This window comes from Oncorhynchus masou, chromosome 4, assembly GCF_036934945.1.
Source record: "Oncorhynchus masou masou isolate Uvic2021 chromosome 4, UVic_Omas_1.1, whole genome shotgun sequence".
Lineage (NCBI taxonomy): Eukaryota > Metazoa > Chordata > Actinopteri > Salmoniformes > Salmonidae > Oncorhynchus > Oncorhynchus masou.
In genome coordinates, this window is record NC_088215.1 from 1,658,485 (window position 1) to 1,677,393 (window position 18,909).

Here is an 18,909-nt window from a genome sequence, read left to right on the forward strand (position 1 = left end):
ACTATGTAGATCAGGTGAGGACCAGTTCTCCAGGTTCATGTCTACTATGTAGATCAGGTGAGGTCTTCACTTCAAAGAACAAGTCATCCATCCGTGAGCGGTGTATAATAAATACCTAGCTAGCTAGCGACTCATTCACTCTGTAACCTTGAGTAGACTAACAAATACCTAGCTCGCTAGCTAGCGAGCTAGCTAGCGAGCTAGTGACTCGTTCACTCTGTAACCTAGCATTGAATAATAAATAGCTAGCTAGCTCATTCACTCTGTAACCTAGCGGTGAATAACAAATAGCTAGCTAGTGACTCATTCACTCTAACCTAGTGTTGAATAACAAATAACTAGCTAGCTAGTGTTAGATTTGCATCAATTCGAATCTGGCATCAGGATAAATATGACAATGAGTCACAGATTGTATACTATGTATTTTTTATTAGCTAAGCAATAAGTGGTAATTGCAATTTTCGTATATACGGGCTCTCTGTCCCACCTCGCAGGGCAAACAGAGAACTGACTTGTTCTTGACAAAGATATTATAAATATACCCTGACAGAAATAGTTCCTGCTTCTGAGCCGGCCTGTCAGAGTAGAGACTGGGCATGGTTTAGACTCACCCAGCCTGTCGTTGATTGTTGGCGTAGAGCTGGTCCTGGCCCCCTAAGCGCTTCAGTTGATAGATGTAACTGTTGCTGTGAAGAATATCTATGCGCTCATGCTCGATACCGTTATCTCGCACCTGGCTCCTGTTATCTAACAAAAGACCGTTTGTTCTCACAGCACTACGTTCTGAATGTGCCCCCCCAACTCATTGCACAGTTCCTGTCTTCATGTTATTCTGTATTTTTCCATCATGAGAAAGGCCCATGGCCTTGAAACTGTTAACAATGTTTCAAGTCAGCTATGTTGCAAAACACATACATACATCCACACAAGCCAACAGCAGATAATATTCAATCACATATATGGTAACGGGCTAGAGTGCATAACACAGAAACCTCATACTAGCCAACTAGTTTACCAAAACAGAAAATAGGACTCAGAGGATATATCAACATTGTGACCTTGTCTGTGTCCTCCATCTTCACCAGCTGATGGGGAAACCATCTGAAGTACCTCTGGTCAGTTTCACTCTGATTTCAGGACGCAGACTGACCATCTGTAACAGTATAGCTTCCGTCCCTCTCCTCACCCCAATCTGGGCTTGAACCAGGGACCCTCTGCACAGACAATTGCCTCCCCCAAAGCATCGAACCACTACTTCAAGGGCTCAGAGCGTGTGACGTCACCGATTGAACCGCTATCAGCGCGCACCATCGCTAACTAGCTAGCCTAAAGACAAAAACAACTTTGTCATATTTTTTTAAATTAAAGTGGTGATCTGCACTTGCTACATCAGTTTTTTCCACTCATGAATGCATTATATGTACCCAGTGATTATTGAAGAATATAACTTGTTTCTTGAGTTTTGTTCAACCGTCGTACCCCGTCAGAACCCAAACTATAAACTACTCGGTCGAGGCGTTGGGTTTGAGCCTGAAGATAGGGAGGGGCAGTTCCCCTTGCAGCTCCGTAGGCAAACACCTTGTAGTGTGAGTGTGCATAGGAGCAGGGTGACATGGGAGAACTTGGGAAGGTTGAACACCAGGCGGGCTGCGGCGTTCTGGATAAATTGATGGCACAAACGGGGAGCCCAGCAAACAATGTTATTCTGGTTAAACAGTGAGACAAGTTTATTATGGACTAACAGTCTAACAGTTTGAATGACACAACTCCTGTTATTCTGGTTAAACAGTGAGAGACTAGTTGATTAAGGAGTGGGGATTTTTTGACAATTAGGAAATAATATGTCATGTTTTACTCGTACCTCAGCCAGCATTGTGAATGGTTAGGAAATAATATGTCATGTTTTATTCATACCTCAGCCAGCATTGTGAATGGTTAGGAAATAATATGTCATGTTTTACTCGTACCTCAGCCAGCATTGTGAATGGTTAGGAAATAATATGTCATGTTTTATTCGTACCTCAGCCAGCATTGTGAATGGTTAGGAAATAATATGTCATGTTTTACTCGTACCTCAGCCAGCATTGTGAATGGTTAGGTAATAATATGTCATGTTTTATTCATACCTCAGCCAGCATTGTGAATGGTTAGGAAATAATATGTCATGTTTTACTCGTACCTCAGCCAGCATTGTGAATGGTTAGGAAATAATATGTCATGTTTTATTCGTACCTCAGCCAGCATTGTGAATGGTTAGGAAATAATATGTCATGTTTTACTCGTACCTCAGCCAGCATTGTGAATGGTTAGGAAATAATATGTCATGTTTTATTCATACCTCAGCCAGCATTGTGAATGGTTAGGAAATAATATGTCATGTTTTACTCGTACATCAGCCAGCATTGTGAATGGTTAGGAAATAATATGTCATGTTTTATTCGTACCTCAGCCAGCATTGTGAATGGTTAGGAAATAATATGTCATGTTTTACTCGTACCTCAGCCAGCATTATGAATGGTTAGGAAATAATATGTCATATTTTATTCGTACCTCAGCCAGCATTATGAATGGTTAGGAAATAATATGTCATATTTTATTCGTACCTCAGCCAGCATTGTGAATGGTTAGGAAATAATATGTCATGTTTTACTCGTACCTCAGCCAGCATTGTGAATGGTTAGGAAATAATATGTCATGTTTTATTCGTACCTCAGCCAGCATTGTGAATGATGTCTGAGGTGGTGACATACTAGACCATGGCAGTAAACCTGGTCATGCATGAAAGGGCTGGGGTGGTTCTGTGGTTATAAGTTAATGACCTTGGAATACATTTCTGGCTATGCTGGCAGGGTCTGAATCAAACCCAATGTCCACCTGGCACACTGGCAGGGTCTGAATAAAACCCAATGTCCACCTGGCACACTGGCAGGGTCTGAATCAAGCCCAATGTCCACCTAGCACACTGGCAGGGTCTGAATCAAATCCCAATGTCCACCTGGCACACTGACAGGGTCTGAATCAAACCCAATGTCCACCTGGCACACTGGCAGGGTCTGAATAAAACCCAATGTCCACCTGGCACACTGGCAGGGTCCGAATAAAACCCAATGCCCACCTGGCACACTGGCAGAGTCTGAATCAAACCCAATGATAACCTAGCACACTGACAGGGTCTGAATTAAACCCAATGTCCACCTGCTACACTCTGGGCTTAACTTTGCTGTCTCTTTCCATGAAACATGGACACCAAGTGCTTGGGAACCTAACAAGTCTTCAGGCAAGGTTACTCATGTGGTTAACTAAACCACCTCTATTAGACTTCACCTCAGTGAGTTTAGGTTGGGGAAACCGTGGAGGAGAGGGCTTTGGACCTCATCTCAGTGAGTTTAGGGAAACCGTGGAGGAGAGGGCTTTGGACCTCATCTCAGTGAGTTTAGGTTGGGGAAACCACGGAGGAGAGGGCTTTGGAACTCATCTCAGTGAGTTTAGGTTGGGGAAACCACAGAGGAGAGGGCTTTGGACCTCATCTCAGTGAGTTTAGGTTGGGGAAACCACGGAGGAGAGGGCTTTGGACCTCATCTCAGTGAGTTTAGGTTGGGGAAACAGTGGAGGAGATGGCTTTGGACCTCATCTCAGTGAGTTTAGGTTGGGGAAACCACGGAGGAGAGGGCTTTGGACCTCATCTCAGTGAGGTTAGGTTGGGCTTTGGACCTAGTTCATGTCATTGAGGAGGAGAGAGCAGCTGTAACACAGTACCTGGTCTAGTTCATGACATTGAGGAGGAGAGAGCAGCTGTAACACAGTACCTGGTCTAGTACATGACATTGAGGAGGAGAGCAGCTGTAACAGTGTCGTGTCTTTGGCTATGCCGGATTAAGTGATATGACATGCTATTCTATAAAATAATTAATCCATAATTAATATCACCTGATTGAGCTAATCATGTAAATGTAATTAACTAGAGTCGGGCACCACAAAATAATATTTATAGAGCTGCTATCTTCAGAATAAACTCTTAAAGACCTAGTAATATTTTACATCAATAGCAGTCAACATTAATCTTCATTTTACTTCAGTCTCATAATCTGAAAGAACCCTGGATAACAATTTGAATCAGCAATACAAATTTGGGTTTAATCATTTATTTACTAAATACCTAACTAATCACACATAATTCATATACACATAATTAAATCATAACTTGATTACAAATTACGTCATAGGAAAACGTCTCTAGCGGGCGGAACAGATATGACGGCTTGTTACACAAAGGAAAAGGGGCTGGGTTGAGTGAAAGAGAAGGAAGACAGGAACAAAGGCGAAGCTGTGTTATTGTAAATACAGTATCTTATGCATTCTAAATTACCGCCCATTTGGAAAAGGAAAATGCAATAAATATTTACTCTGAGCTGCGCTTCAGTAGATTGGTGGTAGATGGAAGGCCGTGTTGCCAAACCGAGTCCTCTGAAGAATGTCTCTGGTTGTCAATTGGATACGTTGTAGTAACTTCGTTGTGTGATAGACGGGATACTCTGTCTGTTCCTTCTTAACCTGTGGTTGCTAACTCAACAGCTAGGAGGTATCACTTCTGTAGTGAATAAGTTCATACCATTCTGCAACCAAAGCTCCTGCTGATGTTGGCTTTGTCCTGTAGTTATTTTCTGAACCATTCTGAACCATAGGATCGTCATCCTACCTCATCGGAACAGGAAGTTCTGTTGTCAGGGATTTATATAGGAAGGGAGAGGAGGATGTGTTTGAATAGTTTTATAGCCCTTGTCACTTCACAGGGGAGGGCCATTGATTGAGCAGCCCTATCTTATGAAAACCCAAATGTCACTTTTTAGAAGCTAAAATCACATTTCATCCCATCACAAATAATTGCATATTCAAACATTTACATTGAACAACAATTCCATGTGAATCCGATAACTCTGATGTGTATACTTTCCACTGTAGAGTTTGTCATCTTATCATTTGTGAGAATGTCTCAGATGACATCATATTCATTAAGTACCACCTCATATTTTCAACTGTTCGGATTACCAGAATATAGTTAATTTCCCCCTACATTCTGACGTTCCCAGAATCTCTATGTTAACCAAGGGTTTTGCAAATGTAACCTTAGTAGGGTAGAGAGAGGAAAAAGGGGGCAAGAGGTATTTATGACTGTCATAAACCAACCCCGCCAGGCCAACGTCATAACAACAGTACCTGGTCTAGTACATGACATTGAGGAGGAGAGAGCAGCTGTAATACAATACCTGGTCTAGTACATGCCATTGAGGAGAGAGCAGCTGCAATACAATACCTGGTCTAGTACATGACATTGAGGAGGAGAGAGCAGCTGTAACACAGTACCAGTGGTGTAAAGCACTTAAGTCAAAGTACTTTCAAGTACTACTGAAGTAGTTGTTTTGAGGTATCTGTATTTTTTTATATTTTTGACAACTTTTACTTCACTACATTCCTAAAAGAAATCATGTACTTTTTAATCCATACATTTTCGCTGACACCCAGAACTACTCGTTACATTTTGAATGTTTAACAGGTTAGGAAAATGGTCCAATTCAGCACTTATCAAGAGAACATCCCTGGTCATCCCTACTGCCTCTGATCTGACGGACTCACTAAACAGAGAACATCCCTGGTCATTCCTACTGCCTCTGACCTGACAGACTCACTAAACACAAATGCTTCGTTTATAAATTATGTCTGGATGTTGGAGTGTGCCCCTGGCTATCCGTAAATAAAAAAACAAGAAAATGGTGCCGTCTGGTTTGCTTAATATAAGGAATTTGAAATTATTCATATTTTTACTTTTGATATTTAAGAATATTTAAAACAAAATACTTTTAGACTTTTACTCAAGTAGTATATTACTGGGTGACTTTCTATTCAGGTTTCTATACTTTTGATCAAGTATGACAATTGGGTACTTTTTCCACCACTGATCATGAGACTAATCTGGTCTCCTTCAGCATGGTTAGCATCATTATTAGTCTAATCTGGTCTCCTTCAACATGCTTAGCCTCATTATTAGTCTAATCTGGTCTCCTTCAACATGGTCAGCCTCATTAGGAGTGTAATCTGGTCTCCTTCAACGTGGTAGGCTCATTATAAGTCTATTCCGTTCTCCTTCAACATGGTTAGCCTCATGAGTCTAATCTGGTCTCCTTTAACATGGTAGCCTCATTATAAATCTAATCTGGTCTACTTCGACATGGTTAGCCTCATTATGGATCTAATCTGGTCTCCTTCAACATGGTAGCCTCATGAAGATTCTAATCTGGTCTCCAACATGGTGAGCCTCATTAATTGTCTGATGAAAAAGAAAACCCACACAATGATCAGTATCAATCAGCCTTTTGTTTTCTTTCAAGTTATTAACTAATGATTAGCACACACAAGTTCACAGATGTGTGAGTGCTTTACCCATTTCTAACAGTATCATTTCAAATGGAGAAAACATCTCAGCAAAAATTGAAAAAATGTGGGAGGATTAGCCAATCCTGTTTCAGTATCGAAATTACAAACCACATGAACAAGTGCATTGGACATGTCTATGAAGCCAATACTAATCCATCATGTCTGCATTGGACACGTCTATGAGGTCAATACTAATCCAACATGTTTGCATTGGACACGTCTATGAGGTCAATACTAATCCCATCATGTCTGCATTGGACACACCTATGAAGCCAATGCTAATCCATCATGTCTGCAATGGACACGTCTATGAGGTCAATACTAATCCCATCATGTCTGCATTGGACATGTCTATGAGGTCAATACTAATCCATCATGTCTGCATTGGACATGTCTATGAGGTCAATACTAATCCCATCATGTCTGCATTGGACACACCTATGAAGCCAATACTAATCCATCATGTCTGCAATGGACACGTCTATGAGGTCAATACTAATCCCATCATGTCTGCATTGGACATGTCTATGAGGTCAATACTAATCCATCATGTCTACATTGGACACGTCTATGAGGTCAATACTAATCCCATCATGTCTACATTGGACACGTCTATGAGGTCAATACTAATCCCATCATGTCTGCATTGGACATGTCTATGAGGTCAATACTAATCCCATCATGTCTGCATTGGACACGTCTATGAGGTCAATACTAATCCCATCATGTCTGCATTGGACAAACCTATGAAGCCAATACTAATCCATCATGTCTGCAATGGACACGTCTATGAGGTCAATACTAATCCCATCATGTCTGCATTGGACATGTCTATGAGGTCAATACTAATCCATCATGTCTGCATTGGACATGTCTATGAGGTCAATACTAATCCATCATGTCTGCATTGGACACGTCTATGAGGTCAATACTAATCCATCATGTCTGCATTGGACACGTCTATGAGGTCAATACTAATCCATCATGTCTGCATTGGACACGTCTATGAGGTCAATACTAATCCCATCATGTCTGCATTGGACACGTCTATGAGGTCAATACTAATCCATCATGTCTGCATTGGACACGTCTATGAGGTCAATACTAATCCATCATGTCTGCATTGGACACGTCTATGAGGTCAATACTAATCCCATCATGTCTGCATTGGACATGTCTATGAGGTCAATACTAATCCCATCATGTCTACATTGGACATGTCTATGAGGTCAATACTAATCCCATCATGTCTACATTGGACATGTCTATGAGGTCAATACTAATCCCATCATGTCTACATTGGACATGTCTATGAGGTCAATACTAATCCCATCATGTCTACATTGGACATGTCTATGAGGTCAATACTAATCCCATCATGTCTACATTGGACATGTCTATGAGGTCAATACTAATCCCATCATGTCTGCATTGGACATGTCTATGAGGTCAATACTAATCCATCATGTCTGCATTGGACACGTCTATGAGGTCAATACTAATCCCATCATGTCCACATTGGACATGTCTATGAGGTCAATACTAATCCCATCACGTCTACATTGGACACGTATATGAGGTCAATACTAATCCATCATGTCTGCATTGGACACGTCTATGAGGTCAATACTAATCCCATCATGTCTACATTGGACATGTCCATGAGGTCAATACTAATCCCATCATGTCTACATTGGACACACCTATGGGCCAGCAGGTAGCCTAGTGGTTAGAGCATTGGGCCAGAAACCAAAAGGTTTGTGGATCGAATCCCGAGCTGACAAGGTAAAAATCTGTCTTTCTGCCCCTGAACAAGGCAGTTAACCCAATGTTCTGCGGTAGGCTGTCATTGTAAATAAGAATTTGTTCTTAACTGTTAATAAAGCTTAAAATAAGCAGAATTAAATATCCACAACATTCATTCTGTGGGTTCTAGATTGACTCAGACTGTCAGCCAGACAGTGATTGTGTAAAATCAGAGTAACAACCACATAAAACAGACAAACAAGGAATGTCCAATGACTCACTATACTTCATTCTGTGAATCACCACTTTATTTCCTATCATAAAGAACACCTGTGAAAATGATTTAGACATCCATCTGACTCCAAAACAAGACATGATTGAATAGTTGAATAGTGTCTAATCCAAATAATGAACACAATGTCAGGTGTTAGTGCAGGGCTGGAACAGAAACCTGCACACCCAGTAGCTAGATCTCTAGCAGGAAGTCCTTCTGTTCACCTGATTTAGAATTCCTCACAATCAAATGTCGATCGCATTATCTACCAAGGGAATTCTCTTCGATTATAAACACAGCCGTATATATTCCCCCCCAAGCAGACACATCGATGGCTCTAAACGAACTTTATTTGACTCTTTGCAAACTGGAATCCATACATCCTGAGGCTGCATTCATTGTAGCTGGGGATTTTAACAAGGCTAATCTGAAAAAAGACTCCCTAAATTGTATCAGCATATCGATTGCGCAACCAGGGCTGGCAAAACCTTGGATCATTGCTATTCTAACTTCCGCGACGCATATAAGGCCCTGCCCCGCCCTCCTTTCGGGAAAAGCTGACCACGACTCCATTTTGCTGATCCCTGCCTACAGACAGAAACTAAAACAAGAAGCTCCCACGCTGAGGTCTGTCCAACCCTGGTCAGACCAATCTGATTCCACACTCCAAGACTGCTTCCATCACGTGGACTGGGATATGTTTCGTATTGCGTCAGACAACAACAATGACGAATACGCTGATTCGGTGTGCGAGTTCATTAGAACGTGCGTTGAAGATGTCGTTCCCATAGCAACAATTAAAACATTCCCAAACCAGAAACCGTGGATTGATGGCAGCATTCGCGTGAAACTGAAAGCACGAACCACTGCTTTTAAATCAGGGCAAGGTGACCGGAAACATGACCAAATACAAACAGTGTAGCTATTCCCTCTGCAAGGCAATCAAACAAGCTAAGCGTCAGTATAGAGACAAAGTTGAATCTCAATTCAACGGCTCAGACACAAGAGGTATGTGGCAGGGTCTACAGTCAATCACGGATTACAAAAAGAAAACGAGCCCCGTCACGGACCAGGATGTCTTGCTTCCAGGCAGACTAAATAACTTTTTTGCCCGCTTTGACGACAATACAGTGCCACTGACACGGCCTGCAACCAAAACATGCGGCCTCTCCTTCACTGCAGCCGAGGTGAGTAAAACATTTAAACGTGTTAACCCTCGCAAGGCTGCAGGCCCAGACGACATCCCCAGCCGCGCCCTCAGAGCATGCGCAGACCAGCTGGCTGGTGTGTTTACGGACATATTCAATCAATCCCTATCCCAGTCTGCTGTTCCCACATGCTTCAAGAGGGCCACCATTGTTCCTGTTCCCAAGTAAGCTAAGTAACTGAGCTAAATGACTACCGCCCCGTAGCACTCACTTCCGTCATCATGAAGTGCTTTGAGAGACTAGTCAAGGACCATATCACCTCCACCCTACCTGACACCATAGACCCACTCCAATTTGCTTACCGCCCAAATAGGTCCACAGACGATGCAATCTCAACCACACTGCACACTGCCCTAACCCATCTGGACAAGAGGAATACCTATGTGAGAATGCTGTTCATCGACACAGCTCGGCATTTAACACCATAGTACCCTCCAAGCTCGTCATCAAGCTCGAGACCCTGGGTCTTGACCCCGCCCTGTGCAACTGGGTACTGGACTTCCTGACGGGCCGCCCCCAGGTGGTGAGGGTAGGCAACAACATCTCCACCCCGCTTATCCTCAACACTGGGGCCCCACAAGGGTGCGTTCTGAGCCCTCTCCTGTACTCCCTGTTCACCCACGACTGCGTGGCCACGCACGCCTCCAACTCAATCATCAAGTTTGCGGACGACACAACAGTGGTAGGCTTGATTACCAACAACGACGAGACGGCCTACAGGGAGGAGGTGAGGGCCCTCGGAGTGTGGTGTCAGGAAAATAACCTCACACTCAACGTCAACAAAACTAAGGAGATGATTGTGGACTTCAGGAAACAGCAGAGGGAACACCCCTCTATCCACATCGATGGAACAGTAGTTTTAAGTTTTAAGTTCCTCGGCATACACATCACAGACAAACTGAATTGGTCCACCCACACAGACAGCATCGTGAAGAAGGCGCAGCAGCGCCTCTTCAACTTCAGGAGGAGAAGAAATTCGGCTTGTCACCAAAAGCACTCACAAACTTCTACAGATGCACAATCGAGAGCATCCTGGCGGGCTGTATCACCGCCTGGTACGGCAACTGCTCCGCCCACAACCGTAAGGCTCTCCAGAGGGTAGTGAGGTCTGCACAACGCATCACCGGGGGCAAACTACCTGCCCTCCAGGACACCTACACCACCCGATGTTACAGGAAGGCCATAAAGATCATCAAGGACAACACCCACCCGAGCCACTGCCTGTTCACCCCGCTATCATCCAGAAGGCGAGGTCAGTACAGGTGCATCAAAGCTGGGACCGAGAGACTGAAAAACAGCTTCTATCTCAAGGCCATCAGACTGTTAAACAGCCACCACTAACATTGAGTGGCTGCTGCCAACACACTGACTCAACTCCAGCCACTTTAATAATGGGAATTGATGGGAGATTATGTAAAATATATCACTAGCCACTTTAAACAATGCTACCTAATATAATGTTTACATACCCTACATTATTCATCTCATATGTATACGTATATACTGTACTCTATATCATCTACTGCATCTTTATGTAATACAGGTATCGCTAGCCACTTTAACTATGGCACTGTTTACATACTCATCTCATATGTATATACTGTACTCGATACCATCTACTGTATCTTGCCTATGCCGCTCTGTACCATCACTCATTCATATATCTTTATGTACATATTCTTTATCCCCCTACACTTGTGTGTATAAGACAGTAGTTTTGGAATTGTTAGTTAGATTACTTGTTGGTTATTACTGGATTGTCAGAACTAGAAGCACAAGCATTTCGCTACACTCGCATTAACATCTGCTAACCATGTGTACGTGACAAATAAAATTTGATTTGATTGATTTGGCCATCAATTTTCTAGGTCTGTGAATCTGTGAGTTGCTTTAACAGTATTGGTGTAGTCATACAACTTATTCTAACAGTAAACCAATAAAGTATTCAGACCCCTTGACTTTTTCCACATTTTGTTATGTTACAGCCTTATTCTAAAATGGATTCAATAGTGTTTTCCTCATCAATCTACAAACAATACCCCATAATGACAAAGCGAAAAACAGAAATACCCTATTTACATAAGTATTCAGACCCTTTGCTATGAGACTCGAAATTGAGCTCAGGTGCATATTGTTTCCATTGATCATCCTTGAGATGTTTCTACAACTTGATTGTAGTCTACCTGCCATAAATTCATGTCAGAGCAAAAACCAAGCCATGTGGTCGAATGAATTGGCCGTAGAGCTTCGAGACAGGATTGTGTCAAGGCACAGATCTGGGGAAGGGTATCAAAAAATGTCTACAGTATGGAAGGTCCCCAAGAACACAGTGGCCTCCATCATTCTTAAATGTAAGAGGTTTGGAACCACCAAGGCTCTTCAAACAGAGCAATCAGGGGAGAAGGGATGTTCAATGACCAAGAACCCGCTGGTCACAATGACAGAGCTCCAGAGTTCCTCTGTAGAGATAGGAGAACCTTCCAGAAGGACAACCATCTATACAGCAATCCACAAATCAGGCCTTTATGATAGATTGGCCAGATGGAAGCCACTCCTCAGTAAAAGGCATATGACAGCCCACTTGGAGTTTGCCAAAAGGCACCTAAAGGACTCGCAGACCATGAGAAACAAGATTCTCTGGTCTGATGAAACCAAGATTGAACTCTTTGGCCTGAATGCAAAGCATCACGTCTGGAGGAAACCAGGCACCATCCCTACGGTGAAGCACGGTGGTGGCAGCATCATGCTGTGGGGATGTTTTTCAGTGGCAGGGACTGGCAGACTAGTCAAGATCGAGGGAAAGATGAACGGAGCAAAGTACAAAGATGTTTCTACTGATGAAGCTCATATCCTTATCACGCTGAAATCAATAGAACAGCTGGCAAACAATTAGGGTTCTCCATTGTGACAATTAAAATACTCCTACTACAATGTTAAAACATTCTACACTGTGACATTTCATTGACATCATGAAACAACTCCTTCATGTATGTATTTTCTGATGTTTGATCAGCGATCTTTTATCAGAGTATCTCTTGTCACATTGATCACAGCTATGAGGTTTCTCTCCTGTGTGTGTTCTCTGGTGTTCAATAAGACGGCTAGATGTAACAAAACTCTTCCCACATTGATCACAGCTATGAGGTTTCTCTCCTGTGTGTGTTCTCTTGTGTACAATAAGACTGCTCGTTTTCGTAAAACTCTTCCCACATTGATCACAGCTATAAGGTTTCTCTCCTGTGTGTGTTCTCTGGTGTGATACCAGGTTGCTTGACTGAGTAAAAGTCTTCCCACATTGATCACAGTTATAAGATTTCTCTCCTGTGTGTTTTCTCTGGTGTGATAACAGGCTGCCTAAGTGAGTGAAACTCTTCCCACATTGAGTACAGTAAAGAGGTTTCTTTCCTGTGTGTGTTCTCTGGTGTACAATCCATTGGCTAGATGTAGTGAAACTCTTCCCACATTGAGTACAGCTATACGGTTTTTCTCCTGTATGTGTTCTCTGATGTATAGTCAGACAGCTAGATATAGTAAAACTCTTCCCACATTGATCACATCTATAAGGTTTCTCTCCGGTGTGAATTCTCATGTGTACTTTTAGTGATTTTAATCTTAAGTAACTTTTCCCACAATCAAAACAGTGGTGAGATTTCTCTCCAGTGTGAATTCTCAGGTGTACTTTTAGTGAATTTGATCTTGAGAAACGTTTCCCGCAGTCAGAGCAGCAGTATGGCTTCTCTCCTGTGTGGACTTGCTGGTGTATTTTAAGTTCTGATGAAGATTTGCAACATTTCCCACAGGCAGAGCAGCAAATAGATTTATTCCCTGTGGGTCTCTGCAGGTGTTTATTGAGGTGTTCTGATCTGGAGAGACTCTTCTCTGCCTCGTCAGCATCATGATGTTGTTGAGGCTCCCCAGAGGATCCACAATAGTCCCGTAGCTCTCCTGTGTGAACAACAAGTCAGGCAGATGGTTTAAGGCCCACAACAGCAGAAACCCACTGTAAAATGTGATGCCAACAGCGTAGCCATGATGTTGTTCAAACAATTGACGCCTGTAATGAAATGATTTGACAAATGTCTTAAAATGAGCAAAAAGTCATAATCTGTCTTGTTTTCACATTAGCAGTAACATCGATGATTGTAGGCTAGAAATAAGTTATTAAAGTTGTTGAAATCCTAAGCAGTGTGCCAGACAACTTTTGGTCTCCAATATAGGCCCCTTACTGTGTTTGCTGAAATTGGCGCACGAGGGCGATGTACACGCAATTTGGTTGCAGAAACCCCTCCATGCTAATGCGGAAACACCAACATAGACCTACTGTAGGACCCATAACTTCCCCTAACAACAAAATAGACCTACTGTAGGATCCATAACTTCACATAACAATAACATAGACCTACTGTAGGATCCATAACTTCACCTAACAATAACATAGACCTACTGTAGGATCCATAACTTCACCTAACAATAACATAGACCTAGGACTACAAATCATTTAATATTTCAGGTGAAACATGGAAACTAAAATGTCTTTGTTATAAAACTGTCGTTTACTGACATAAATTAATGAAGAAGCACTTTGGTTGTTGTTGCATGTCGTGATGTTTGTCTGGCATTCAGAAAATTATTTCCTGGATCAGCTGATGATAGTTGAACATGTGTCTGTAACTAAATTGCTACAGTATTAAGAATGATGTGTAATTATTGAAGAACCACGTTAATGACAGTATCCATTTGGGTGTTGTCAATAAAATTAAGGTGACTCTTGGTTAGAACCATTGGATTTTGCAAACTCTGAAATTATTTAGGATTTCTGTGCCCATGAAAACTGTTTTCCCAGCGTAACACAAGGAGACATGAAATGGCACGTAGTTAGAGAGCATTTCAGAGATCTGAATACAAAAAAACTGTCCGACAGCAAGATCCAGTATTTAAGTTGAAGTTCACCATATGACAAGCTTCACGTTATGACTATGACTACTGTTCCCTGAAGGAGGGAAACTAGGTACAACATACTATGGGGAAATAAAATCATTCCCCAACCGACCCAAATGGATACTAAATGAAATGGCCCATAGCAGACCACCCAGACCTGACCCCGCTAGATGTGTCAGTTTTGTAAATTTATTCACTGTCTTTTGTTTGAAACACTCCTGTCAATGTTGAGTAAGGACGCACACCTGATTATGCATATAGAAGTAGGACTAGTCTACCTGGCCTGTTCGCAAATGTAGGCCTATATATGTGCCCATTTGGGGATGTCTGATAGTATTTCTGATTGTCTTAATGCACCACCACTAATGAGTTGTGGAGCTTCTCAACAACAAAAAAAGATTCAGCTTCTCCAACTAATTTTTTCTTTGCCTCAAACAGCAAGTAAACAAAGTCTTATTAGAATACATTGCGAATGATAATAGCTGCTTGAAGTATTTGTATTTCCAGCTCTCGCCCTTTCGATAACCAAAAGGAAAAACCGTAATGCGCTGATCCAGTGGAAATGTCATAAAATACCTGATTACTTCTTATCCTTTGCACAAATAGCTTACAGCGGTGTCTGTCCCGAACTCACTGGAGCGGGAAACCCGAGGGCCCAGAATATTGTAAACAATGTTGCAAACTTGCTACCGCGAGATTCGAACCAACCCAGTTGATAGAATGTTTCAAGTTCGTTGTACATAGGCCAAGTGCAGCCAATGTAATATATAGAATATTTATTTTTATCAGGATATTTTCTAACTGCAGGCTGCAATGTTTTTATTTGTTGGCTTTATGTAGGCTATTTTCACATAGTTGGCAATGGCAATAAAAGTTACTTTTAGATTTGTACAATTTTCATATTGATTTAGATAGAATGTAGATTCATCACAGACAATGATTTTGAGATACTATTATAAATTAAATTAAACTGTTCCACAAAAATGTGCACATTAAAATCATAAATGGTACGCAAATGGATAGAAAATGTAAGACACATTTGCACTCCAAATGTTGGTTGCTGACTGCTTGTGTAGCCTATTACCAGCAACGTCAGAATTTATGAAGGCCAGCAGGACGAGGTGGTTCAGGAAGAGTTTCTTCTCTTCTGGTGAAATGAAAATAAATTTGCTGAATATTATACAATGATAGCTCTAACAATTAGACCCCCACAGGAAATCTTCACTGGCAATTATATAATATACTATATATATCTTAGAAACCTGGTTAAACTGTCATTATGACATCATGGATGAATTCTAGAATATACTATATAGCCTAGAAACCTGGTTAAACTATAATTATGACATCATGGATGGCCAGTGCTTGTACTCATAGTGTAGTGAATACAGGGGGAGCACTGAGCTGGACTCAAACCTGGGTCCAGTGACTGTCAAGCCAACACCTTATAACAGTTAAGCCAAGATGCCTTAACTTCTTGACGAGGTCCCTATGAACTTGAGAGTGGTTACATGTCTCCAGTCCCATCACTCAGCCGTTTACCAAACCAAGTATCTTGGCAGCCATTTTGTTGCTGTTTAAATACTAGGTTGTCCCTTTAAAAAGCCACAGATCAATCAACCAATCTGCAGTTGAAACAATAACAAAGCAGTCATTCCACAACTGTTTTGGTAATAAGATGATGATGGGCCTGGAGAAATTGAACAGACCTATGGATGCAAGGACTGACCATCCACGATATCAACATTATAGTTTTGACCATGTTGAGGCTGTTGATTTACATTGTTTCTAAACATTGGAGTAAAAAAACTTATTTGGGGTTCTGATGGGGTACAACAGTTGAACTAAGCTCATGAGGCATGTGTTATATTCTTCAATAATCATTGGCTATAAATAAATCATTTAAAAGTCAAAATAAGGATGTAGCAATTGCAGATTTCCCCTTTAACACCCAACATCAGTTCAACAACTGCAGAGTTTGTACCTCTGTATTTAAGACAGTACTTACCAGTGGTAATCACGGCCCGGTTTCTCAAAACCATCGTATGGCTAAACTCATCGTTAGAACCACTGGGTGCCTTAAATTGCGTTTGGGAAATCGGGTCCAGATATCCAGTTTCCTCCTCTTCCGATGTGGCCGTAATCTCCCCCTCTTTCACTTCAAAAACTGCATCCTCCCCCTCCTTCACTCTGAACGCGTCTTCCTCTTCTTTCATCGAAACGTCTTTCTCTTCTTCTTTTCCTGTAACAGCCTCACCCTCTACTTGTTTTTGTATTGTAACATCCTTCTCTTCCTCCTCTTCTTTTACTGTAACATCCTCCTCCTCTTTCACTGAAACGTCTTTCTCTTCTTTAACTATAACAGCCTCACTCTCAACTTCTTGTTTTACTGTGACATCCTTCTCTTCCTCCTCCTCTTTGACGAGAGCTTCTTTCTCCGTCCAGTAGACATCCTCTTCTTTAGCAGAAGGAGAGTAGCTTAGTGAACTCATGGTCGGAGATGTTAGCTATATAGGCTAATGCTAACTTAACCAGCCCGCTAGCTGAATAATAACAACACAGTAAATATGAAATTAAATCGGATAACTTTAAAACACAGTGGCTAATACCAACGAAAGCGTCTAAAGAGCTTTATTGGTTCGGCTATTTGGTCTAACAAGCTACCGAGGTGGCTGACTAACTGTTGCTGCTGTTGAAAGAAGCGTTCCGTCCACTAGAATATACGTCACACTAGCAGCATTGCCTTAAATTCTCACACCGCCATCTGCTGACTGGAGTGGGTAACGCAGTTGAGTAAAATGTAAACGCAGGATGCATGAGTTTTTACTCACCAGTGTAACAACAGTATGGTTAAATATTTAGTAAGCTAGTTGGAGTCACGATCTGGTTACCTATAAGTACAAACAGTTATGTTTTTGCGTTATTACATATTTATTAACTTATTTTCTGAACTCTTCCAAACTACCTACAATGCAGTATTTCTCAACGTCATATGGATGATCAACTTGGTGCTACTGAGTTTGTATGCCAGTGTAACGGTGTAATGAAGTTACAATTTAAAAAATAAATATATTTAACCTTTATTTAACTAGGCAAGTCAGTTAAGAACACATTCTTATTTACATAGACGGCCTACCCCGGCCAAACCCCAACGATGCTGGGCCAATTGTGCGCTGCCCTATGCGACTCCAAATCACCGCTTGTTATGAAACAGCCTGGATTTGAACTAGGGTCTGTAGCGACGCCTCTAGCACTGAAATGCAATGCCTTAGACCGCTGCGCTGCTCGTGTGTTTGCGTTACACTCAGTGTTATACACTCAGTGATAAAGGTATGGGGTTCTGGTTGATCCATTTCTTTGTTTACGTTTTCAGTAGTTGAATCCTTTGACATGGGATTGATACTGATTTTCATACTAACCGGGACCAAGAGTCTGTTGATTGGTCGGTCATCGTGTTCATTTGTTGAAATCAAGCTTTATTTGTACAGCACATTTCAGACATGAATGCAAGAAAATGACTTCACAGGAAAATCCAATGAAAATAAACAGAAATATTTAGTACACAAGCAGAAGACGAACTGAAAGACTAATGAGTACCCTAAAGAAATGCCATTGATAAAAATATTAATTGGATGCAAAATCCAATCCAAATTATAGGCTTGTTATTTAGGAGGGGCTCTGAAAGACACTATGGGGGTATCCACTGAAAGTTGACTAGTAACAACAACTGGGACCTAAAAGACACCCACCCACCCATGAGACCCACTAAATCTGCCCAAGAAAAGGCAAAAAAAAGAAAAACCAACACCAAACTTAAAGACAGGAAGCAAACCAAAAAAGTGGCGCAACTAAAGGTGTTGATTCTCCACATCTATCAAGACTACTGGAGCACTGGGCCAGACACTCTTAAATAGAACCTGGACCAGCTCAGGTGAAACACCTTCCCACTAACGAGATGGACAAGCCAGCACAGGTGTGATACATACTGACTAACAAGGTGACACCAATCAGTGCGTGCTAACGAGCTAGACGTGCACCAAAGACACTTTTCAGTTGTACAACTGACGATGTTTCCCCCTTTCCTACATGCTAACGTCCAACTTCAAAACATAAATGGAAAAACTAAAGCCTGTAACACCTTCCCACTGAAGACAACCAATATATCCTATATTTTTGTTGGACTAGTTTGTTCACCACCAACAGAAAACTACTGCCATTTCACATTATAAATCAACTACAAAGCTTCACCAATATAAACATGGTGTTCACTGTCAACAAGAAAAACACATTTCTAAATAATACATTTTTGGGAAA

General features: G+C 41.6%; 1 protein-coding gene across 1 annotated transcript; it reads right to left on the reverse strand.

Annotated features, from left to right (window-relative positions):
- Nucleotides 1-11,245: 11,245 nt before the first annotated feature.
- Nucleotides 11,246-17,280, reverse strand: LOC135521244 (zinc finger protein 501-like). Its single transcript, XM_064947169.1, has 2 exons — nucleotides 16,604-17,280; nucleotides 11,246-13,602 (listed from the first exon to the last, which is right to left on the reverse strand). Exons 1-2 carry the CDS (start codon nucleotides 17,085-17,087, stop codon nucleotides 12,641-12,643), a joined length of 1,446 nt encoding a protein of 481 aa, XP_064803241.1. The 5' UTR covers nucleotides 17,088-17,280; the 3' UTR covers nucleotides 11,246-12,640.
- Between the last annotated feature and the right edge of the window lie 1,629 nt (nucleotides 17,281-18,909).